Raw genomic sequence first — 26194 nt, 5'->3', positions numbered from 1 at the left:
CCTGAGTCTCTCCCTGACTCCTGACAGTATGTGCTATGTTACATGAACATGGACCCTGCTAATACTGTAGCAAACCCTAGATTAGGGAATGGGTAATGAGACTGCCGGCACCTTTCCATAGTGAATGGGGCCAGCGTCTCCCTGAGACCTAGACTGACACAAGCAACACAGAGCAAAAGCAGAACTTGGCTTGGAAAGAGTGAGGAACAAGGGATCCACAAACAACCAGCAGGAACTCCAGAAGGAAATATCAACCGCACAGTGAGAAGCCAGAGGCAGACTAAAATAGAGCCTCTAACCAGCAAACGAGCAGAACCTGTGGAGAGGTGGGATCCCGCCCACAACAACAAACAGAAGGAAACACCTTGAACCTGTCAGATAGACTTGCGAGTCTATCTGATTTTCTTAGATCTCTCACAGGGCAGGCAGTGACATCGGCATGCTTGCCGTGCTGCGGCCGGACCTCCGGCCCGTCCCCATTATAGAGAATGGGGTCTGAGCGGACTTCTGGCGGCACACATGGGCTATCGTTAGTACGGATCCGGCAGGCTATCGCAAGTGTGAAAGTAGCTTAACACTAGCAGCACCACATCCACGGCCATGTGCCCTATTTGATGCTCTCCTCATTTTTTTTATGGTCACCCACCAATTTGGCTGACAGACAAACAATTTCATTTCTGTGTCACGGGTGTAAATTAAGTGTTGTGCACCCCAAAAACGGGCTATAGGTCACCACAAAAATAACAGAAAGATTAGCACTGTCCCTCATTGCAGCAGCAGCGTCCTGTACATACACTAGTCGGAGAATGGTGGGGTACCTCGTGATCCGACATTTATGCATACATGGCCAATCACAGCCAGCCAATCACAGCCATGCTAATACTAGGAATGACTGTGATGGCTTCCAAGTGCCCACAGCTTAAACGCTTGTTGCTTGCCTTTCAACAAGTTTTATTTTAAAAACGTATATGAACTTTCGCGCCAATGTCTGTGTTAGGGTACCCAGACGCCGTAATGTTCGGTACGAACCGGAACAGAGCGGTCCGGGTTCGCTCATCCCTAGTAAGAAGCTAATGGAATCGCTAGTAAGAAGCTAATGGGTATACCAGAATGGAGGCTCCATTGACTTTAGAGGGGTATTACAAATTAGAAAGATCCTGGAGAGGTTGGTATTCCAGTTGAGATGTATTAAATCTACTAGCTGAAGGACCCGGCTTCGCACGGGTATATTTCATCAATTTAATGTTTGTATGTGTCGTTAAAAGGTATCGACAATATCCACTATAACAGTGACCTCCACAGCCCCCCACTCCTTAACACTGACCCTTCCCCACAGTGCAGTGTCTCCTTAAAATGGGACGTCCACAGCAGCCCACCCCCTTAACTTTGACCTTCACTGCAGCCTGCCCCATTAACAGTGAGTTCCACAGCATACCACCCTCTTGACAGTGCCCTCCACAGGGGCACGCTCCATTAACGGTGACCTCTGCAGCACCCGCCCCTCAACACTGACCATAGGTTACAGTCCCCTTAACTGTGACCTCCACCATTCCCGGCCCCCTTAACAGAGACCTCCACAGCGACTGCCCCTTTAACAGTGACTTCCACAGTACTCCGCTCCCTTAACAGTGACCTCACAGTACCCCTCTGCCCCTTTTAATAGTGGCCTCCAGAGTCCCCTCCTCCCTTAACAGTGACCTCCACAGTGCCTGCCCCTTTAGCATTGACCTCCACAGCGGCCTGCCCCCTTAAAAGTAACATCCTCAGCGCCCTCCCTTTTAACAGTGACCTCCAAAGCGGCCGCCACTTTATTAGTGACCTCCACAGTACCCCGTCTCCTTAACAGAGGTTTACACAATAACCTGCCCCCTTAACAGACTGTCTCTCAGTTGAAGTATACCTACAATACAAATTACAGACCTCTCCATTCTTTGTAGGTGGGAAAACTGTGTAAAATCGCCAGTGTATCAAATACTTATTTTTCCCACTGTATATGCCGACTTCCCGAATGTGTATAGTGAATGAGTGGTCTGCCTTGTGGTTAAAGAAAAAGACTCATTATTTTTCTAAGAGGATCTTTCACTAGCTTATGCTGCCCTCAGTCAGAACCTATTCCATCACAGGTGCAGTAATTCTCTCATAAACCCATACCAATACTGAATTCTACGTTTATTTTTGTGATGGACGTCCTCTCTTAACAACATTTGAATATTTAAACAACCATCAGGGTGAAACTTTCAGGCCTATAGTTTTTTGGGTTACTTTATGATGGTTTTATAAATATTGGCATAAATTCTAGAACTGCTTCTTTAAGAAAATCCCCTTTATTTCAGTCTATCATAAAATTGGTGTAGGGCCCAATTCTTAAAAAGTAATGCAAGCAATGACCAATGTTCAACGCAGGTTTTGTACCCGACATGATTAACTGATCTTCTATCATTTTTAATTGCTAAACACAAAAATGACGTTGAAAATGTGAGATTGGTTCTTGTATGGAATTTACAGAGGGAAAAAAGGAAAGAACACTGAGGGGCATTTATCAAGCTATTTGCCTACTATTGTGGCATTAAAAAGATAATTTGCAACTTTTTGAGCTTCTCAACACTTTTTTGTAAAAGAGTGGGGCTTAGCAGGAGGGGCGCAGCTTACCGTGGCCTTCCAGATTTACTATAACACTCCACAAACTGGCCTAATTTACAGCTCGATCTGACTTTCTGGTGCCAGAGGTGTGCCTAATTTATTAAGTGGCATCTGCTTCTTCAACCAGCTCTCATATTTTCACTATTTTTGTCTTCTGTCCTCTGTAACTTCCAAGCAAGAACCAATCTCACGTTTTCCATGTAATTTTTGTGTTCAGCACCACAGCATTTTATGTAAAATTTCTTAATTATGTCTAATTTTTGTAGAATAGTGTCATCTATAGTGACCAGTTTTTTTTTTCAATGTTCTAAGATGTATGTCTTCTGCATTCCCAGTTGAGCAAACCTTATGAACTTGCAGTGGATGTTGGCTGTGGAACAGGACAGAGCACCATAATGCTGGCTTCACTCTTTAAAAAGGTTTTGGGAACTGATATTAGCGAAGCCCAAATCGAGGAGGCTAACAAAACACATAAACTTCCTAATACAACATTCAGGTGGGTATTTTCAATAAGACCAGCTGTGCATGGAGATGTACTGGCAATTCTCCATGGGAAAACAATATGCAAAGAGGTATCGCCCATGGAAAGAGAAGAGAAGGTTCCCTATGAGTCAAAGTCTGAGTGTTTAACAAGTCTTGGGCATGACGAGGGAAAATCGCCAAGTCAAATATCCATAGACAGCTGTTTTGTGGTGTATGCCCCTCATCAGTGCAGTGTATGATTATGTTGTCAGAGTGAGATGCCTTGGATGCAGCTTAGTCAAGGTACTTTATCTATGGAGACAATCCACTAAGTCTCTTATGGAGAGCCAGTACCATCCTAAGCTGCATTTAAAGCATCTTACTCAGCCAGCCAGAATCCTACTCCGTACTGATGAGGGGCAAGCACCCTGAAATGGCTGTCAGTGGATGGATATTTGACTTGGCTATTTCCATTGTTCTCTCCCAAGGCATGCTAAAAAGTTAGAACTTATAGGGAGCCACCACCTAAGGCCTCATGCACATGGTCGTTGTGTGTCCGTTCCGTGCATTGGGGACCACAATTTGCAGTCCCCAATACACAGGCAACGTCTGTGCTGCGGCCGGGACTGATCGAGACCCATTTAACTTGAATGGGTCCGTGATTCGTCCGTACCGCAAATGAATAGAACAAGTTCTATTTTTTTGCTGTACGGAGGCACGGGCAGAAACACCAATGAAGCACTCAGTAGTTCTTCCATGGGGTTCCGATTTGTGCTTCCGTTCCGCATCTCCGTGATTGCAGACCCTTTCAAGTGAGTGCACACGGGCCGGTGCCTGTATATTGCCGAACTGCTGTATGCAGGCCACAATACGGCCACGGGCACACAACGGCCGTGTGCATGAGGCCTAAATACTTGACATTCCAAGGAATATTACCATGGTCTAGGTTGCATTTAAAGGATAACTGTCATATTTACATTAAAAAAAAAATCTATTTTTAGCATATGTTACTGCTGCAGCAGCATTATGCATAAAGCTATGTTTAGTTTCTTCACTTACCACTGTTTTCCTTGAGTTTTCCCCTTAGTTACGGCTGTTTTGAATCCTACATTATGAGGATCTTCTCAAGATGGCTCCTCTGCCAGTTCTGAGAGGCCAAAAACTGCATTCCCTCAGGTCACATACAAACTTGCTGTAGCCAGCAGCTTCCTGCCAGCCAATCAGATTGGATTACTGAGAGACACGCCTCCTCACTCTGAAGCCTAATGCAGGCATGCAGTGTGAAGGACCGCCCCTCTGTCTTCCTATCCGGAGACAGATGAGCCATAGCAAGGGTCTTTTAAGGGAGCAGTGGAAAGGGACAGAGGACATTAATGAAAGCTGTTATTATAAGGTAATTACAGATCGTTTGGCAATCATTGACAGACTAACTCAGGTATACATGCCTAGTTCTAACAAACTAGCAAATAAAAAAGCTATGACAGTTATCCTTTAAATAAAAGAACTATGAAATTAAAGGGAATCTGTCAGCTACTTTGGCAGTCTATAACAGCAGCCAATGTAATATAGCAGTGTGTACCATCATTCCAACGATACCTTTGTGTGGGTAATCCATTTAGCTAAACGCTAGAAAATGAAGTTCCTTTTTATGCTAATCAGTCTTAAAGTTCCCAATGGGGCATCATTAACTGTTCCAGGAGCCCTAGCCCACCTCTTCACTTGTGCCTAGTACCTCCTGTTGCACCTTCCAGTCCACACCCTCTCCTCTGTGACGACATTGTCTTCTTTAAACTCTGCCCACTTGGTCATCCTGTCCCTCTGTGAAATCTTGCACAAGAACAGAGCAGTCAGTGGCCTGTGTAGTGGCCTGGAGCAGGGATACTTTGAAGTCTGGACATTTGTGGATTCCCTATGCAAAGTTATAAACCTCCTACTTTATTTCACTTGAAAGGGTTAACTTGCACTAACGTCTACTGTGTAACTGCATTTTATATGTACGTTGTGATATATTTCCTGTTCATTTGCACAGCACTGTGGAAACGGTTAATGAACATTGAGAGACTTGTGGGACTTTTCATCTAATAATGAGAAGTTGGTAATTTTCCATAGATGCCATAAGGTTTAAAGAAGAGCATGCTTTGGGTGGAAAAAGCCAGACGTTGTTTACCACCAAAACCAGACGGACTGACCTTTTGACTGTCTGGTTTAGCTCTGTTGTTTTGTCTGAAAACCTGTTTTGTGTCGGGAAAAACTGCTGTCATTGAGTGTTCACGAAGCTCTAATGTAAGTCTAAGAGAGACGGGAGTTGTAACTTTGCCTCTGTTTCTGCTAGAAGGTTCCAGTCTAGTTAGAAATGGTATGTAAGGAGAGTCAGAGCCCCTAGTGTGCTGTAGTTAGGGAACAGTGCATGGAGGGAGAGACTCTGCCAGACTACTGAGTGACCAGAAGAAGACGCTGAGATGGCAAGACTGAGCCAAAGACCTGCCCTGTGACCAAGGAGCCACCCTTACTACTGAGCTACAGATCGTAGGCCTCCAGCCTTGGACCAGGGTACCAGCCTTCTGATAAAGGGACAGCTAGCTCAGGCCTTTCCTCAGCATCAAACCCTTCTTCTGCCAGGGAGGAGACTGGAGAAGCCAGCCCAATGTCTCGCCTGTATTGTTTATACATGAATTCCTCCAGTAAAAAAGCACACTTGTTTACTGCAAACCCTGACTCTCTGGACGTATTTCCCATTGGGGTGCACCACGCCTTACCATCCCTTCCAGAGAGCAGCAACACATGGTAACAGCTCGACGGTGTCCGGGGGACCCAGTGTAGCTTTGGGGTCACCCCAAACCCGGGCACTGCACCTACGCACTCCTTTTCCTGCACTGGGCATTTGACTCATGGAATCTACAGCACATGTCCTGAGTGCCTTTGGTCCTGCATAGACTTCACCGTGCTCAGCACATACGATGTAGCTTCACTGAGATAGATGCCCAGAAGGGAAGGGAGTGCACAAGCGCAGGGACATGGTGACCAGGGGGGTAGAGTTTAAAGATGATCAAAATGTCATAGAGTAAAGGAGTGGACTGGAAGGTACTGGGCACAAGTGAAGAAGTGGGTTTGGGCTCAGGAGGCGGTCTTGGGCTCCTGGAAAAGTTGATTGAACCCCACTGGGCACTTTGAGGCTCATTAGCATAACGTACAAACTTTATTTTCAGGCATTTAGCTACATGGATTACCTGCACAAAGGTATAATTGGAATGATGGTTGGCTTTAGTTGTATGCAGCCAAAGTAGCTGATAGGTTTCTTGTAAACATATTGGTTCACATATAATCTGATTGGAGAGGGGAAGTGTGGAGATGGCTTCCAACTTTAAGATTTTTTACTACAATTTTCTTCTGGCTCTACTCACCCAGGCAGCCTACATAAAAGCACTGACAGTCAAAGTCTACTGCTATCCCAGACATCCAGAGTATTGTAATATCTCATCACTATCACTTCTACTTCTACTACTACTACTACTACTACTACTACTACTACTACTACTTCTACTACTACTACTACTACCACCACCACTGTTCTGTTGTTTAAATGGACTTGTCATCTCTACAGAGCCTTGCCAGCTGAAGAGGTACCAGTAGATGATGCCTCTGTCGATCTAATTACTGCATGTGCCGCTGTCCATTGGTTCGACATTGCAAAGTTTATGAAAGAGGTAAATGAATTTTATGTGGTGAAGGTTAGTGAGTCGTATATTTTTCTGCATTGTACTGTACGGCGGTAAGTCTGTCACAGAAGGACAAGCCTGGCAAATTCGGACTGTTCTGGTTTTAAAGTGGTTGGTGCTTATGAAATACTCACCCATTAGTGGGCATTACTGGCTAGGTTTTGGGAGTTTCTTGGAGTTGGGGGGAGGGGGGGGTTTACAGGCCCAAAATGTACAATGTTGGTAAGTATGCTCTAGTCATCTGTTATATGTGGAGGGCGCAGTGGTTTTCTTTCCAAAATACTCACCATCTGTTGGATTTCTGTCCTTTGACAAAAGCTAGACATGGGCAATGCCTTCAAAAGATAATTTAGTATTATGTTTTTTGCTGCTGATTTGGCTAAATCATAGCAAAAAAGGTGATACTAAAGTAACTTGTGAATGCATCCTTAGTGTCTGTCAGAGCTGAAATCAAAGAAACGCTGCACTGAGGAGAGATGGGGCTAGTCCTTCTCAGGGATGATTGGTTGCTCTGCCGAGCATTCGTTATTATGGGGAGTAAGGGCTCCCTGCACGAGATGGAGTTCCTCAGCTATCATCCCAATGAGGAGGTGATTACCCACTTTCCTGTTTGCTGTAGTTACATCTTAGCCTGGGATCTCATAGCAAAATACACACGAGGTATGGCTTAGTTACTATTTCCTTGGACACTCAGAAGGGTCTTGGAGAAGACCCAGCATGGAGCTAGAGGAATGACCATTTCCATGTAACATTACTATGCATGGCCTAGCCTATGAACATACTGGATGTAAGGCCTTAGAGCTCCCGCTATTAGATAAAATTCAGCTTTTAGGGTTGGTTCTACAAGTGTTACGTATCGAACGCCCAATATGTGCTTGAACCAGACCTTAGATGGTATAAAAATGGCATCTAGTTTGATGATGGGGAGCTATTTATACAGTTCCTGACACCAATCGTATGTGAGATGGAAGTCCAGTAATAGTATGGGTAGGTATTCGTAAGATTTGTGAAATAAAATTACAGCTTTGGAGACTATACATATCCCAGGGCTCATGTCCAGCTCTTCAGTAGCTGCAAATGCAGATAAATTCATGTGAAATATTCTTTGGAACCAAGCAGCACAGCTCAGACGAAGACAAATATTTGTCTAATTAATCTTCGAACAATAGTATTCTCAGCCTCAAATCCATTTGCCAAATTGATTAAGCTACATACATGCCAGATTTATCAATGTTGTCTGGCTGGATATGAAGCTGACTTTGGTAACTTCATTGAATATATCCAGGTGAAGATCTCAATATGAGCTTCACCTCTACTGCGCCTCTATTAAACTGCGCAGGGTTAATAAGACTGGTGTCTAAAACAGCAGTCTTAATAAATTACCTTTATATAATCTAATATATTAATATATTTTATATATATTCTTAAAAACTTTATTCAGCTGTTTCTCACATTTTGTTACTCCCCTTAGGCTGGGTTCACACGAGCGTGTCCGGATTAGTTCCGGATGCGTCCCGGTGTGTTGCGGCAAACCTGCGCGAGTAGGAATGCAATTGCAGTCAGTTTTGACTGCGATTGCGTTCCGATGTTCAGTTTTTATCGCGCGGCTGCAATGTGTTTTGCACGCGCGTGATAAAAAACCGACTGTGGTACCCAGACCCGAACTTCTTCACAGAAGTTCAGGTTTGGGATCGGGGCTGTGTAGATGTTATTATTCTCTTTGTTTACAGCCATTGACATGTCGCCGAGGTTAACACGTGAGGAGCGGATAGAAATTGTGTTGATGTCTGGTGAACGCAGTAACCGGGTCATTGCAGCAGATTTCAATGCAAGACACCCTACGAGACCACCCATCTCCCATGCTACAATTAGCAAACTGCTTGCTAAGTTTCGTGAAACTGGTTCAGTGTTGGATTTGCCAAAATGTGGACGCATGGAATCTGTCTCTAATGAAGAAACATCAGTGGCTGTCCTAGCTTCATTCAGCAAGAGCCCACAGCGTAGCACTCGCCGCATGTCACTGGAGAGTGGCATTAGTCGAACATCCCTTCGGCGGATATTAGCTACTCACAAATGGCACCCTTACAAACTCCAGCTACTGCAGCATCTCAACGAGGATGACCCAGATCGGCGCACTGAATTTGCAGAATGGGCAAAACAAAAATTGGAACAGGACCCTCAGTTTACACAGAAGATTTTGTTCAGTGATGAGGCAAACTTTTATGTGAATGGTGAAGTTAACAAACAAAACCACCGCTATTGGTCTGACACTAACCCACATTGGATAGATCCCTCCAAGACTGTTGGAACAAAAAAATTGATGGTATGGTGTGATATATGGGGTACAAAGATAGTGGGGCCATTTTTCATCAATGGAAACCTCAAGGCCACTGGATATGCGAAATTGCTACATGATGATGTGTTTCCCTCTTTATGCACTGAAGCTGGCACGTTCCCTGAGTTTTTCCAGCAAGATGGTGCACCACCACATTATGGGTGTCAGGTCCGAGCATTCCTAGATGAACAGTTTCCTGGAAAGTGGATTGGTCGTCGTGGGCCAGTTGAATGGCCCCCAAGGTCTCCCGATCTGACCCCCTTAGACTTTTATCTTTGGGGTCATCTGAAGGCAATTGTCTATGCTGTGAAGATACGAGATGTGCAGCACCTGAAACTACGGATACTGAAGCCTGTGCTAGCATTTCTCCTGCGGTGTTGCTATCAGTGTGTGAAGAGTGGGAGAAGAGGGTTGCATTGACAATCCAACACAATGGGCAGCACATTGAACACATTTTATAAGTGGTCAGAAACTTGTAAATAACTCATGAAAGAATAAAGTTACGTTAAAACCAAGCACACCATTGTTTTCCTTGTGAAGTTCCCAATAAGTTTGAGGTGTCACATGACCCTCTTCCTATTGAAAAAACAAAAGTTGGATTCAAAATGGCTGACTTCAAAATGGCGGCCAAGGTCACCACCCATCTTGAAAAGTTTCACCCTCACATATACTAATGTGCCACAAACAGGAAGTTAATATCACCAACCATTCCCATTTTATTAAGGTGTATCCATATAAATGGCCCACCCTGTAGATTAAAATTTATACAGATCCGCCCCTATCAGCTCTATAAAACCTGTCCCCTAAATACAGACCTCCAAGCAGACAAAAAAATAACTCCCCTCTCCTCTCTTCCTCCGAGCGCAGCCACTACTCTGGCTCTTCATAGCAGCGCTGTGTTCTGTCGCCAGCACTTTACTACATCCTGACATTGCACAGCATCCAATCATATGGCGCGCCTGCATTCTCTACGCTCTGAAGCTGTAAACTGTCAGGATCAGAGAGCGGTGAATAATGCCAACACATTGCTCGTGGTGCCATACTCACTGCTTACTGGACCTCCTGTCCTGTACTCATGCGTGCTTCCAGAATAGATGCGCTCTTTAGTTAATAATACCGCCCCCTCTTTGAGGTTTCTGGGGAAGCAGAAAACTGCTCAAGGGTCGCATGCGACCCATGTGCTGCGTATTTGAGACCCCTGAACTGGATGAACTTCACAGATGAACATCCAGCTTGCTATCAGCACACAGGTGAAACTCCTACATCTCTTCCAGGGAAGGCCTTGCATATTTCAGCAAAACAAAAGTAGATATTCAACATTTGCTTCATTGTTTATATCATATTGCATATTAAAGGGAATGTGTCACTGTAACAGCGGCTGCTGTTCCTCTGCTTACCATCGCGGTCCCGGGTGCCGTGCTCAGCGGTGATCTGTGGCCAGAGCTTCCCATTCACCGATGCAGCTCTGGGCTCTGTTTGTGTAGGTGCTTTGGTTCTGAGGGTCTGCTCCACTGTTTCATCTCGACCCTAGCCACAGCATGCTTGCTGCTGACTTTTTTCACTGACCACAAGAACCTTAGATATCTGCAGACAGCCCAGTGTCTGAACCCTCGCTAAGCCAGGTGGGCACTCTTCTTCTCCCGTTTTGATCTTGAGCTGCACTTTTGCCCGGCCTAGAAGAACATCAAGGCGGATGCTCTTTCTCGGTCATTTGACTTCTCCGACCAGCAGGAGGAGCCCCAGTACATTGTAGATCCTGCTCACTTGATCACAGTGGCTCCTGTCCTGTTAAAAGACATCCCTCCCGGGAATACATTCATGCCATCTGCCAAGAGAAAATGTATTCTAGCTTGGGGGCACAACTCCAAACTAGCTGGTCAACCTGGGATCCGCAAGACCACAGAACTTTTGTCTCGCCACTATTGGTGGCTCACACTGTCCAGGATGTACGTGATTATGTGTCTGCCTGCACCGTCTGTGCTCAGAATAAAGTCTCCAGGATCAAACCACCCAGGCTGTTGTTACCCCTTCCTGTTTCTGGACTTTGTTACAGATCTGCCCTCTTCTGCCGGATGTACAGCTATTTGGGTGGTCGTGGACTACTTCTCCAAGATGGCGCACTTCGTTCCTTTGGCTGTACTGCCCTCGGCTGCTGAACTTGCTAAACTGTTCGTGAAACACATATTCTGCTTGCATGGTTTACCTTGGCATATTGTTTCTGATCGAGGAGTCCAGTTTACCTCTAAGCTCTGGAGAGCTCTTAGCCGGCTGCTCGAAATTGAGCTGGACTTCTCTTCCGGTTATCATCCCCAGACCAACGGGCAAGTGGAGCTGATCAATTAAATATTGGAGAACTATCTCCGGCATTATGTTTCAGCCCAACACGACAACTGGGTACAATTGCTACCTTGGGCTGAGTTCTCCTATTACAACCACACTAGTGAGTCTACCCGATCCTCTCCATTCTTTGTCGTTTTTGGTCAACACTAGTGATGAGCGAATCGAAGCTGACAAAGTCAAATTCATTTCGAATTTCAGGAAAAATTTGATTCTGAATGAATGTGAATGTCCTCGCGTTTCATGGTAACGAATCACAATTTTTCCTAACATGGCGGCTACACATGTGAGGACATGGGACAAGGAACTCCTGGGAAGGCGGGATGACCCATAATGCCATGCATGCAGCCAATCAGCAGCCAGCCAGCCCGGTGATGTCACAGCCCTATAAATACGGCGGCCATCTTAGATTCTGCCATTCACAAAAATAGACGCTGTTCACATTTGCCACTCTGTAGTCTCCCCCTGATGCTGCCGCCACCTCCAGACTCTGTCATTGTGCCACTCTGTGGTCTTGTCATGCTGCTTCCACCTCACCACCATGTTATAGGGCCACTCTGTGGACTTCTCATGCTGTTCCCACCCTCCCCACTTCATGACTGGACTATTTTGCCTTTCGGCCTGGCTGACATCATCATTTATTTGACCCTTCTTCTGATCTGTCAGAAGGAAGGAAAAATAAGATGCACAACGGATTCTGTCTGTGTTGCAGCTGTAAGGCCTGTGTGATCCCATCAGAATTGGCTTATGATTTGGTAGACAAAAGAAGTCGGTACAAAACTCAGAAGACATGCAAATATGCTCCAGACAGGATCTGTTTTTTGAGGGTTATTGTTCTGACGGATCAGAGGAAGGGCAAATTAATCAGTGACATCAACACAAACTTACTGCTGACCCCCTCTCCACTCTGTCAGGGAGAAATACTTGTATAAGCATTTTAATAGAACTGGTTCTGTAGACATCTATGTGGAATCAGCTGACGATGGTGTAAAAAGAGTGCGCTTCTTCTTGACGCTAACATGGACTTGTAAGGCTGAGTTCATACTTTTTGGTCAGTTTTGGCCCCGTGACTGCCCAATTAAGTGAAGTGTGCAGTGATTCTAAGAGCGACGCCTGTCGTCTGCATGTCATACGGACTCACATTGTTATTTCACTACCACAGCAGACTCCCTATGTGTGTTACTGCAAGGCACAGTGTTCTAAACCACTATACAGGCTCTCTGCAGCCAGGAAATATAAGTTTTTAACGCGATTCGCAGCGAATATATCAAACCAAATTTTTCCCAAAAAAATTGCTGAATCGGTGAATCTAATTTTTGAAAAATTCTCTCATCTCTAGTCAACACCCTTGTACTCCTCTCCCTGTTCCTACATCTTCTGGGGTACAGGCTGCAGATTCCTCTTTTAGATATTTTTGAAGATTTGGTGTGACACCAAGGTCGGCATCAACAAAGCGGTGACCCGCATGAAAACTAATGCAGACAAGAGAAGAAGAAAACCACCTCCGTTCTCGTCTGGAGATAAGGTATAGCTCTCCTCCAAAAAATCCGATTAATGGTTCCCAGTTTTAAGTTTGCTCCTAGGTTCCTTGGAGCCTTTGAAGTATTGAAGAGGATCAGCGAAGTAACATATAAGTTGCGTCTGCCTCTCTCGCGCTGCGTATTCCCAATGCCTTCCACGTGTCCTTACTGAAACCAGTAGTCCTTAATCGCTTCTCGACGACTCCTTCTACTCAGACTCCGGTATCTGAAGATTCGGACGAGACATTTGAGGTCAAAGACATCCTGGACGTCAAGAAGCGTGGCAAGAAGACCTACTATCTGGTGGACTGGAAGGGCTTTGTTCCTGAGGAGAGGTCTTGGGAGCCGGAGGAGAACATTCTTGCTCCGGACCTGATAAAGATTCTGTCTCGATGTGGACTCAAGAAGAGGGGGCTGCTTACTCCCGCGGTCCCGGCCGTCGTGCTCAGCGGTGATCTGTGGCCAGAGCTTCCCATTCATCTCTGGGCTCTGTGTTGATACTATGGTTCTGAGGAACCGCTCCACTGTTTCATTTCAGCCCTGGCCACAGCATGCTTGCTGGCTTTTTGCAGCACTTCCTTAAGGGCCGGCGCGCGTCACTTCCTTGGTTTTATGGGTTTGGTTATGTGACCTCGCTGACCAATCCCAGCCCTCATGCGCATATATAAGTGGCTCAGCCCCCTTCCCAAATGCCTCAGTGTCAAGGTCCTTGTGTTTGCTAAAGTTCCTAATACTCACGTGTGTTCCTGACTTGTACTTTGTTCCTGGATTCTGCTGTCTGATCCCTGCCTGCTTGCCTTGACTCTCCTGTTGCCGATCCGGATTGCCTGACCTCTTGCTTGTGCTGCCTGCCCTGACCTTTTGCCTGTCTGACTACGCCTCTGCCTCATCCTTCGGTCCTGCACTGTTGCTCCTGGTGATGACTCCGCCTGCCTGACTACGCTCGTACTTCCAGTACCTACTCGGGTACCTCCTGGACCAGCTGCCACTGACTCAGGGATTGATCTGGAGTAGCCCCTGGCAACTACCCTAACGGCTCAAGTCTATCCTCACCATCTGAGGCTCTAGTGAAAACCAGGTAGTTGCTTAGACATGCCCCTCCAGAGTATAGCCAGTCAGTGGCACAGTGGGTTCACACCCGCTGGTTCGTGACAGTCACCAGTAAAGACCCTTTTCCCTCAGGGCTCTGCATCCACAGCTAAAATGAGTTGTTAAGATGGAAGTGCTGGTATCCAAGCCATTAGCCCGGTACTCTACAAGCCATTGAAGAATTAAAAAAGGTTGTCCAAATTTGGCCAAACATTGCTCGGGTCGGATGTGATGTGACAATGAAAGAAGCAATACTTATCTGTATATTCTGTGATGTACACCACTGAAGCCAGGGGGTGCAGTGGTCATTTGGGTATATGGACATGACACTGCTGCAACCAAGTAACTGGTGGGGAGGGACAGAGCTGAGGAACTGGAATGGTGGGGAAATAAATAGGTGAGCAGAGGAAACGCGTCGAGACACGCTGCTTTTACAGTTGAAATAGAGCCTTGAAGCAGTCGTCAGCCCTATTAGTATAGCGAAGCATTCCCCTCATCTGCTACATAAATCAAATACTATACAGATGAATGAGGGTCTCTTCCGCGATCTTTTACATGGGGTTGGCACAGATTCCTTAGTGGGTACCCCTGTGATTTATACTAATGGGCTTATGTTTCGCTTTGCATTAAGACCATAGGTGTGCGGATGTTTTCACATACCGCTGTTTGCCTTTCCTTCCCCGCATCCAAGGGGGTGTAAGTGGCCTTGGTCTTGGCAAAGGGGGGCAATTGGCTGGTCGCTTTCTCATTCACTGGATCGATATGAAGAGTGTTCCAGGTCCAGTGGTTTGAAAAGCTAATAGCCTAATACATTCCCCCTGTGGTACTAACAGGAGGGTGGGGATATAATAGGCACATGTAGCTCATCTGTTACACTCAAGACCAATGTCTCAAAGTCCTCTGAGGGTTCTGTGTGCTCACCACACATGGGAATTTTTTTTAAAGGATTTATGAATTCCCTTCTCGCGTTTTAGTGCAATCCAATAAACTGTTTAGTTTTAGCGTCTCTACTATCCGTGATTAGCTAATTATGAAATGCACCCATTGTACTAATTACAATCTGCATGTCAGTTGTTGATACTTTTGTAACTGACTACATCAAGAACCTTTTCTTTTTATCACCCTGATTAAAAAATATGAATACAGTAGAGTGCTGTGTAAAATGTAAATGAAAACAGAATGCAGTCATTTGAAAATCTCATAGACCTTTTTATTTTATTCAGAATAGATCGAACCCATATCCAATGCTGAAAGGGAGACATTGTACCATTTAATGACAACATTTAACTCATTTAAAACTTGGTGGAAGCAATGTATGTATCTCAGAAAAGTTGGAACGGGGCAAGAAAAGGCTGGAAAGATAAGTACTACTACTAAGAAACAGCTGAAGGAGCAATTTACTACTAAGTCACATGACTGGGTATAAACACAGCGCATAAGGCTACTTTCACACTGGCGTTTTGGCTTTCCGTTTGTCAGAGCCGTTCAGGGCTCTCACACGCGGCCCAAAACGGATCAGTTTTGCCCTAATGCATTCTAAATGGAAAAGGATCTGCTCAGAATGCATCAGTTTGCCTCCGTTCCGTCTCCATTCCGCTCTGATGGCTGCCTGCAGCGTTTTGGTGTCCATCTGACAAAACGGATCCGTTCTGACACACAATGCAAGTCAATGGGCACGGATCCGTTTTCTCTGACACAATCTGGCACAATAGAAAACGGATCCGTCCTCGATTGACTTTCAATGGTGTTCAAGATGGATCCGTCTTGGCCATGTTACAGATAATGCAAACTGATCCGTTCTGAACGGATGCAGACGGTTGTATTATCTGAACGGATCCGTCTGTGCAGATTCATGACAGATCCGCACCAAACACGAGTGTGAAAGTAGCCTTAGAGCGAAAAGCTGCATTTAAAAATTGTTAAACGATTTCAGAAAAATTAATAAGTGGCCTTTTTTTTAAAAAAAACATATAATTACATTTATTATCTATTACAATATATATCACGTACCATATTCTGTAATATGTACCGTATTTTCCGCCCTATAAGACACACTTTTTCCCCCCCAAAAGTGCGTCTTATGGGGCGAATGCTGCTGATTTTGTCGAATTTTCAATGATACACCCGCAGCGATGCTGTGAGGGAGGAGGGGCTGGGGGCCGGCATCTGCTTTTATAATGACAGCGGGGCCCGTGCACTGACTGTATTCTACTACACGGGCCCCGCTCACTGTATAATCGTATCTGTAATAGTTAATTGTTATGTATATAATCGCATAATCAGCGCCTGTATACTTACAACTACAAGCGCTCGGTAGGTAGTAGAGAGGAGGCAGGCTGGGAGGACGGGCGGGCGGCGCGTCACTCACTACGTCACGCGCCTGCGCCGCCCACTTTATGAATGAAGCAGGCGGCGTGGGCGCATGACGTAGTGACTCACGCTGCCAGCGCCCGTCCTCCCGGCCTGCCTCCTCCCTCCTCTCTGCTACCTACCGAGCGCTTGTAGTTGTAAGTAGCGCTGATTATGCGATTATATACATAACAATTAACTATTACAGATACGATTATACACAGTGAGCGGGTCCCGTGTAGTAGAATACAGTCACTGCACGGGACCCGCTGTCATTATAAAAGCAGATGCGACCCCCACCCCCTGTATTGAGGGTCATTCACTACAGGGACACTTATGGAGGGGATCTGTGGATGACACATAGCATAAGATGCTATATGTGTGTCATCCACAGATCCCCATAACAGTGTCACCCACAGATCCCCCATAAGTGTCACCCACAGATCCCCCATAAGTGTCACCCACAGATCCCCCATAAGTGTCACCCACAGATCCCCCATAAGTGTCACCCACAGATCCCCCATAAGTGTCACCCACAGATCCCCCATAAGTGTCACCCACAGATCCCCCATAAGTGTCACCCACAGATCCCCCATAAGTGTCACCCACAGATCCCCCATAAGTGTCACCCACAGATCCCCCATAAGTGTCACCCACAGATCCCCCATAACAGTGTCACCCACAGATCCCCCATAACAGTGCGCCAAAATACGGTATACCCTATAACACATTAAAATATACTTAAAACAATATATAATACCAGTCCCTCTTTGAAATTATAGTGCGGAGCTCTCGCACTATTTCTGAAAAAATGCAGCACACGACAGTTATGGCGTTCTTACATGCTTTACAATCTTTCAGTGGCCACTTTTTCAAGCGCAATAACGATGATCATTAAATGATCATATCGTCTCTATTTCGTATATTCCAACCGTAGTATTGCCCAGTGATTAAGCAGAGTATGCCGTTGACCGCTTGTTACTTGATGCGGGATGTGCGCTGTTCCTCAGGTAATTTTACCAACTACTGTACACCCAACTTATATAGTAGATCGTGCAGTCACAAAGTGAGACAAAATTAGCAGAATATATAATTTTTTAACTGCTTACCGGATCCTTCGATGAGTTCAATACTGGCTAATACATACATGGTGCGTTTTTTAGCTTTCCTGCATATGCGCTAGTGCCGGCACTTCTTCTGGCGCATGCGGGTTGGTTACTTTGTAACGCTGGCTTTGCTTCTTAATTGCGAAGTATCGATCTTCATGTAAAGGTTCACACTCTGTCCGTGCTGTTGCGCTTTCAACTTTCAAACGCGTTTCGAAACCGCACAGGTTTCTTCCACAGTGGTAAATGATATGGTAAGAATGAGGGACATGAGATACGTCTCCTATATAGGGGTCATGTGACCTATAATCCGCGGACCAGACTGCGGCACTCCAGTGCTGATAGATAAAACCTGGACCGGACAATACTTTACTTTTCATCTCTGATTTAGTTCAGACATTGCGATCCTGCATTTGGACTATATTACATGCCTTTTCTTCTTAATTCCATTATTCATCTATATTGTTTGTCTTACATATTCCATGTACCATTCCCAGGCTAAACTCCTATTATAACCCACGTAGCTAATTAGCTCTCATATAATCCACCCCCTTATTACTTGGAACTGGTTTACATCCTGCGGTTTTACTTCCATACTAGGCTTGATTTAGACCTCAGGAACATCAAAGAAATTCCCATAAAAATCCCATACAACTAAAAGGAAATAAAATAAAAATGACACAAAAAAAATAAAGAATAACAAATATATCTACTACAACCCCAGGTGATTCTTGGCGTTTCTAGGGCTGGTGGGAGGATGCAGGGCACGTCGCTGCGCTGATACAACAGCCTGGCAGAGACAGGTCGTGTAAATCTACCACCAACCCTATTCTAGAAAACCAAAAATCTCCATTTCAGAATTAAGACCAAAAAGGTGCCAACGCTCCAAATTCATAAATTATTCTTGATTCATATCTTGACATTTTAGAGCTAAAATCACCACCTCTCCAATCTCTCTTTACTGATTGTATTGCCGCATATTTTAAACCTGTTCTTAATATTATTTATATGTTCTGAAATTCAGTTTTTTTAATAGTCTTCCCGTGCGTCCTATATACTGTTTAGCGCATGGGCACTCCACAATGTAGATCACTGCCTCACTATTACATGTTAAAGTCTCTTAAATTTCCCACTTAAATGTGTTGACCCTAGATACTACCGTAGTTGTTTTCCTATCAAACTTCGTAATTTTGCAATTACTGCATACACCACACCTACAGGAACCTTTCAAGTTTTCACAAGGTGTGGTAATAGTTCTTTCTTTTTTCATGTATGTATTAGCCAGTATTGAACTCATCGAAGAATCCGGTAAGCAGTTAAAAAAATATATATTCTGCTAATTTTGTCTCACTTTGTGACTGCACGATCTACTATATAAGTTGGGTGTACAGTAGTTGGTAAAATTACCTGAGGAACAGCGCACATCACGCATCAAGTAACAAGCAGTCAACGGCATACTCTGCTTAATCACTGGGCCATACTACGGTTGGAATATACGAAATAGAGACGATATGATCATTTAATGATCATCGTTATTGCGCTTAAAATAGTGGCCACTGAAAGAATGTAAAGCATGTAAGAACGAGATAACAAGGACTTTGCATCCATTTTTTCTCCACTGTCGTGCGCTGCATTTTTTCAGAAATGGTGCGAGAGCTCCGCACTATAATTTCAAAGAGGGACTGTTATATATTTTTAAGTATATTTTAATGTGTTATAGGGTATACATATTATATGGTACATGATATATATATTGTAATAGGTAATGATAAATGTAATTATATGTTTTTGGGCCCAGGAACACTACCAGAAATCACTGCGTGGGCTCAGGGACACTCCCAGAAATCACTGCGTGGGCCCAGGAACACTCCCAGAAATCACTGCGTGGGCCCAGGAACACTCCCAGAAATGACTGCGTGGGCCCAGGAACACTCCCAGAAATCACTACGTGGGCTCAGGAACACTCCCAGAAATGACTGCGTGGGCCCAGGAACACTCCCAGAAATCACTGCGTGGGCCCAGGGACACTCCCAGAAATGACTGCGTGGGCTCAGGGACACTCCCAGAAATGACTGCGTGGGCCCAGGAACACTCCCAGAAATCGCTGCGTGGGCCCAGGAACACTCCCAGAAATCGCTGCGTGGGCCCTGGAACACTCCCAGAAATGACTGCGTGGGCTCAGGAACACTCCCAGAAATGACTGCGTGGGCCCAGGAACACTCCCAGAAATGACTGCGTGGGCCCAGGAACACTCCCAGAAATCACTGCGTGGGCTCAGGAACACTCCCAGAAATGACTGCGTGGGCCCAGGAACACTCCCAGAAATGACTGCGTGGGCCCAGGAACACTCCCAGAAATCACTGCGTGGGCTCAGGAACACTCCCAGAAATGACTGCGTGGGCCCAGGAACACTCCCAGAAATGACTGCGTGGGCCCAGGAACACTCCCAGAAATGACTGCGTGGGCTCAGGAACACTCCCAGAAATGACTGCGTGGGCCCAGGAACACTCCCAGAAATGACTGCGTGGGCCCAGGAACACTCCCAGAAATGACTGCGTGGGCCCAGGAACACTCCCAGAAATCACTGCGTGGGCCCAGGAACACTCCCAGAAATCACTGCGTGGGCCCAGGAACACTCCCAGAAATGACTGCGTGGGCCCAGGAACACTCCCAGAAATGACTGCGTGGGCCCAGGAACACTCCCAGAAATCACTACGTGGGCCCAGGAACACTCCCAGAAATCACTGCGTGGGCCCAGGAACACTCCCAGAAATCACTGCGTGGGCCCAGGAACACTCCCAGAAATCACTGCGTGGGCCCAGGAACACTCCCAGAAATCACTGCGTGGGCCCAGGAACACTCCCAGAAATCACTGCGTGGGCCCAGGAACACTCCCAGAAATGACTGCGTGGGCCCAGGAACACTCCCAGAAATGACTGCGTGGGCCCAGGAACACTCCCAGAAATGACTGCGTGGGCCCAGGAACACTCCCAGAAATGACTGCGTGGGCCCAGGAACACTCCCAGAAATGACTGCGTGGGCCCAGGAACACTCCCAGAAATCACTGCGTGGGCTCAGGAACACTCCCAGAAATGACTGCGTGGGCTCAGGAACACTCCCAGAAATGACTGCGTGGGCCCAGGAACACTCCCAGAAATGACTGCGTGGGCCCAGGAACACTCCCAGAAATGACTGCGTGGGCCCAGGAACACTCCCAGAAATGACTGCGTGGGCCCAGGAACACTCCCAGAAATGACTGCGTGGGCTCAGGAACACTCCCAGAAATGACTGCGTGGGCTCAGGAACACTCCCAGAAATGACTGCGTGGGCTCAGGAACACTCCCAGAAATGACTGCGTGGGCCCAGGAACACTCCCAGAAATGACTGCGTGGGCCCAGGAACACTCCCAGAAATGACTGCGTGGGCCCAGGAACACTCCCAGAAATGACTGCGTGGGCCCAGGAACACTCCCAGAAATGACTGCGTGGGCCCAGGAACACTCCCAGAAATGACTGCGTGGGCCCAGGAACACTCCCAGAAATGACTGCGTGGGCCCAGGAACACTCCCAGAAATGACTGCGTGGGCTCAGGAACACTCCCAGAAATGACTGCGTGGGCTCAGGAACACTCCCAGAAATGACTGCGTGGGCCCAGGAACACTCCCAGAAATGACTGCGTGGGCCCAGGAACACTCCCAGAAATGACTGCGTGGGCCCAGGAACACTCCCAGAAATGACTGCGTGGGCTCAGGAACACTCCCAGAAATGACTGCGTGGGCCCAGGAACACTCCCAGAAATGACTGCGTGGGCCCAGGAACACTCCCAGAAATCACTACGTGGGCCCAGGAACACTCCCAGAAATCACTGCGTGGGCCCAGGAACACTCCCAGAAATCACTGCGTGGGCCCAGGAACACTCCCAGAAATCACTGCGTGGGCTCAGGAACACTCCCAGAAATGACTGCGTGGGCTCAGGAACACTCCCAGAAATGACTGCGTGGGCCCAGGAACACTCCCAGAAATGACTGCGTGGGCCCAGGAACACTCCCAGAAATGACTGCGTGGGCCCAGGAACACTCCCAGAAATGACTGCGTGGGCCCAGGAACACTCCCAGAAATGACTGCGTGGGCCCAGGAACACTCCCAGAAATGACTGCGTGGGCCCAGGAACACTCCCAGAAATGACTGCGTGGGCCCAGGAACACTCCCAGAAATCACTGCGTGGGCCCAGGAACACTCCCAGAAATCACTGCATGGACATTGCAGAAATCATTCTGCGAACACCGTTTGCCATGCAATCCACAAATGCAAGTTAAAGCTGTATCCTGCAAAGAAGCCATATGTCAACACCATACAGAAATGCTGCCGTCTTCTCTGCGCCAAAGCTCATTTAAAATGGAAAATGCTTCTGTGGTCAGATGAATCAAAGTTTGAAATGACTGGATGCAGTGTCCTGCAGACTCAAGTGGAGAGGGACGGTCCAGCTTGCAATCGGCACACAGGTCAAACTCCTACATATCTTACAGGCAGGGACATAGCTATAGAGGGTGCAGAGGTAGCCGTTGCTACTGGGCCCAGGAGCCTGAGGGGGCCCAAAGACCCTTGTGCCACATAAGAAGACACCAGTATTATAGAAAGTACTTGTTGGTTAAGTTACAGCTCTCTGGCTTTAGGGAAGGGGATAGGTCAAGAATTTGGCATGGGGGGGGAGGGGTGCCGTTTAAATTTTTTGCCTCAGCCAGCATGAAGGCTATGTGCTCCCCTGCCCCTGGCCACAAAGCACTGAGGGAAGGGAGGCCCAAGCTGAACTCTTGCACCAGGGCCCATGAGCCTTTAGCTACGGCCCTGCTTACAGGGACAACATCTCTTACAGGGAAGGCCTTGCATATTTTAGCGAGACAATGCTTAACCACATACTGTATCCATCACAACAGCATGGCTTCGCCAAAGAGTCCAAGTGCTGAACTGGCCGCCTGCAGTCCAGACCCTTCACCAATAGAAAACGCCTCCTAAAATGAAAAATCCAGCAAAGACCCCGAACTGTTGAGCAGCCAGAATCCTACTTCAGACAAGAATGGGACAATGTTCCTCTCCCTAAGCTCCAGCAATTGGGTCTTCTCACTTCTCAGACGTTTACATTGGGAGATGCTACACAATGGTAGACATGGCCCTCTCCTAATGTTTTTGAGATGAGTTGCTACCAATATGTTCTAAATGAGTTTATTCTTACCATAAAATAATAGAAGGCCTCACTTTTATATTTTACACAGCACCCCAACTTTTTTTGGAATTGGAGTTGTATATGAGTTGCCAAAAGGCACAACATCCAGAAGGTGCCACCTGCCCACCCACATATAAAGGCAAATCTTTCCTTTGTGACATGATTGACGCTATTTAGCAGGAAGCCCTGATAGTATTGATTTGGGTCACACATATTTACTGACGCATACTGTATATTAATGATCTAGGTGGACCGGATTCTGAAGCCTCATGGATGCCTTGCTCTCTATACTTACCTACCGCATGTGGAAGTTCACTACAAAGACCGATCAGAGCAAATGTGTAAGGTGATGTCTGAGGTCAGTATTAAAGAAAGTTCAATGCGTTTCAATATATTTTCTTCCAATATAAGTTCTCATGCACACGGCCACGTTATGGATTTGTAATGCCGTGTCCATGCATTTTTAAATTTTTTTTTATTTTTTTATTTTTATGGATTTATGCAGAAAATATGACAAGAAAAAAATAACGGAGCTTTCTTTTTTTCCCCAGAAGCTTTGTTTTTAGGCCTCATGCACACGACCGTAGTTATGGACCCATTCACTTCAATGGGGCTGCAAAAGATGCGGACAGCACTCCGTTTGCTGTCCGCATCCGTTGCTCCGTTCCGAGGCCCCGCCAAAAAAATATAGCATGTCCTATTCTTATCCGTTTTGCGGGCAACAATAGGCATGTCTACAATGGGCCTTGCGGTTTGCGGACCGCAAAGAAACGGCACGGTGGTGTGCGTGAGGCCTTGGGGTTATGTATGTTTGTGCCAAAAAACCACACCGAAAACAAATGCAGATCTTCCCCATTGATCTAAATCAGAAATCTGCATGTGCTTTCATACTGTGCTTTTCTTCTCACTTCCGGTTTTAAAAATCGCAATGTGGTAAAAAGAAGTGACCTGTCCAGGATGAAAAACTGCATCAACAATGTGTCAAAACCCACATTTTGGAAAAAATGCATCTAAAACCCATGCAGACTCCTGAAGCAGATGAACCATTTTTTTCAGCCTATAAAAAGCTCTGTGTGAACTTGCCATTAGGGTAGAATAGTCTGCATCCCAGAGTTTCTATATACTGGCATATAGTAAAGGAATATTGCATGAATAGTGATGACAGAGAACAGGAATAATGCACATAAAAATATCGCCATGCTCATGGCAACCTCACAGGAGAAAGAAAGAAATAATGATACGGTTTTTAATTTTCCATTGGACTTGACTCGTCTGTAGGTAACTCATGGGTGATCTGGAAGGGTGTATCTCCTAAGAAGATTGTTTAGTAAAACAGGGCAGTGTTTCTACATAATGGATCTGATTTTGTTCTCGACTGATTGTAATTGGTGATACAATGATTTCTGTAGAGCTGGTGTGTGCTGCTATGAATGGAGCTCTCAGTGGGCCATTGCTTGGGTGGAATGCGTTCCTTTTTAGAGAGTGGCTTTGCTCTGTTGAAGGCTGCTTTGATAATCCCTTTAGGGCAGTGTTCCCCCAACTCCAGTCCTTAGGGCCCACCTACCGGTCATGATTTGAGAATATCCCACAGAATGAATACCCGAGGTAAGTCCTGATGCATCAACACTAATTGTATCACCTGATCAATACTAAGGAAATCCTGAAAACATGACCGGAAGGTGGGCCCTGAGGGCTGGAGTTGGGGGAACACTGCTTTAGGGTATTTCTTCACGAAGAATCTATGTTCCATGATTAGGCTTTGGACTAGGAAGTCAGAATCCCTGGTGCAGTTACGTCTGAGTCTCCTAAATTGTCCATAAGGGATATTGTTTTTCCATTTATAAAAATGAGAACTTCTATAATCTAGTACAGCATAGTCAACTTAATAAATTTTAGTCAAAATAAAAATAAAATTGATAATGATTGCCCATTTGTCGAAGTTTAGTAGGAGATCAAGATATTCAAGACTTTTCTCCAGTGATTTGCCACTGAATTATAGACCCCATTGATTGTTATTTAGATAGGCTGGAAATTTTCTCAAATGTCATTGGGCCATCCCATGTGTATATTAGTTATTATCAGGGTGTACATTTTCCCTTTCCCTGAGAGAGATGTTACATGATGTTTTTTTCAGATTGATGATCATCTGACCAAATATCGGCATCAGAAAGTGAGTATTGTTGAATCTGGTTACAAGGGCGTTTTTGAGGCTGTTCCTTATCCAGACAAACTAAGGTTAGTACATTATTATTTTTGTATTTTTAGAAGCTGGTGCTTGCATTTAGATGAGTCATCATTTGTCTTGTCACAAGACCATTTGTTGAATTCGAACTGATTTGCTCTGAATCACAAGTTGCAAATAAAATCCAAAAAGAATTTAGCAGATTAAAGGGGTTATCAAGGAATACGTTTTTTTATTTTTTTTATTCTCCACCTCTACCCAGCAGGACCTGCGAAGAGAAGTGTACTTAACGGCTTCTCTATGCTCTGTGGCTCCCGGGCTCTTTTTACTGGACTTTCAGTCCCCACCTGTAAACATCCTGAACAGACAGGGTCACCTGTTCCTCTGCAACCAATGACAGGCCTCAGAGGTCACAAGCTGAACGTCACTGCTGGGTCACGTGCCACTAGGGGACACATCATTGCTGTGGCCTGTCATTGCCGTGCCATGGGGAGCAGTTAAGTAAATTCCCTTCACAGGTCCCACTGGTTATGTGTGGGGGGTAGGGAGGGGTATTTAAAAAAATATATAATAATAATCCTGGACATCCTCTATAGACATGCGGATTGTGCCCAGATACTGTCATGGACATTTGTTATGTGATACAGAATGATGTGGACTGTAATCCCTGAAATCCACTAGAGAATAAAGTTTTTGTTTCATTCCAAAGTGCTGAGCGACTGCTAGATTCACTATGGAAAAGATTCTAAAGATGTTTTCAAAACTTTTATACTGATCGTGGGGGTATGACCCCCCAGGATCCTGCCGATCAGCTGTTCGTGAAGGCACCAGTGCTTGCAGTAGCGCCACCCCCTTCTCTCAGCTCACGTACATTGTGATATCAACCACCTCTCACAACAGGGAATTAAATATTTTTCGCAGAACTCCAAAAGTAACCCCCATTAAATTGTAACCTTTTAATTGATTCCTTAAAAGAATAAATCACCAGATACCAATAAAAGCCACTCGGAATTTAAAGGTTGGTCTACAATACCTACAGCAGTTATTGAATCAGGGTATACATTAAATACATGGAGCTCAGACGCCTCTGAAGTCGTCGTTATTCGCGATTCAACTATATCTGGTTAACACTCCTGATTTGACTTGAGAAGTGGGATCATAACGGTGTATATCCAGGTTCATTAATATCCTTCTCTGCCCCTTTAATGTCCCCGGACTACCCCTGCCTGAAAGCGGAG

The 26194-nt window shown here is 45.8% G+C and overlaps 1 protein-coding gene across 3 annotated transcripts in view; it reads left to right on the top strand.

The window, feature by feature from the left end:
- The window catches only part of LOC120997073 (putative methyltransferase DDB_G0268948), a 76910-nt gene that overhangs the window by 38865 nt on the left and 11851 nt on the right, over positions 1–26194 (top strand). For all 3 annotated transcript variants that reach the window (XM_040426981.1, XM_040426980.1, XM_040426982.1), the window contains 4 exons: positions 2976–3136; positions 6704–6806; positions 23022–23137; positions 24914–25009. In XM_040426981.1, coding sequence (XP_040282915.1) covers positions 2976–3136; positions 6704–6806; positions 23022–23137; positions 24914–25009 — 476 coding nt within the window. The remainder of the gene's footprint in view (positions 1–2975; positions 3137–6703; positions 6807–23021; positions 23138–24913; positions 25010–26194) is intronic.

This window comes from Bufo bufo, chromosome 4 (assembly GCF_905171765.1).
Source record: "Bufo bufo chromosome 4, aBufBuf1.1, whole genome shotgun sequence".
Taxonomy (NCBI): Eukaryota; Metazoa; Chordata; class Amphibia; order Anura; family Bufonidae; genus Bufo; species Bufo bufo.
This window is presented reverse-complemented; position numbering and strand designations above follow the sequence as displayed.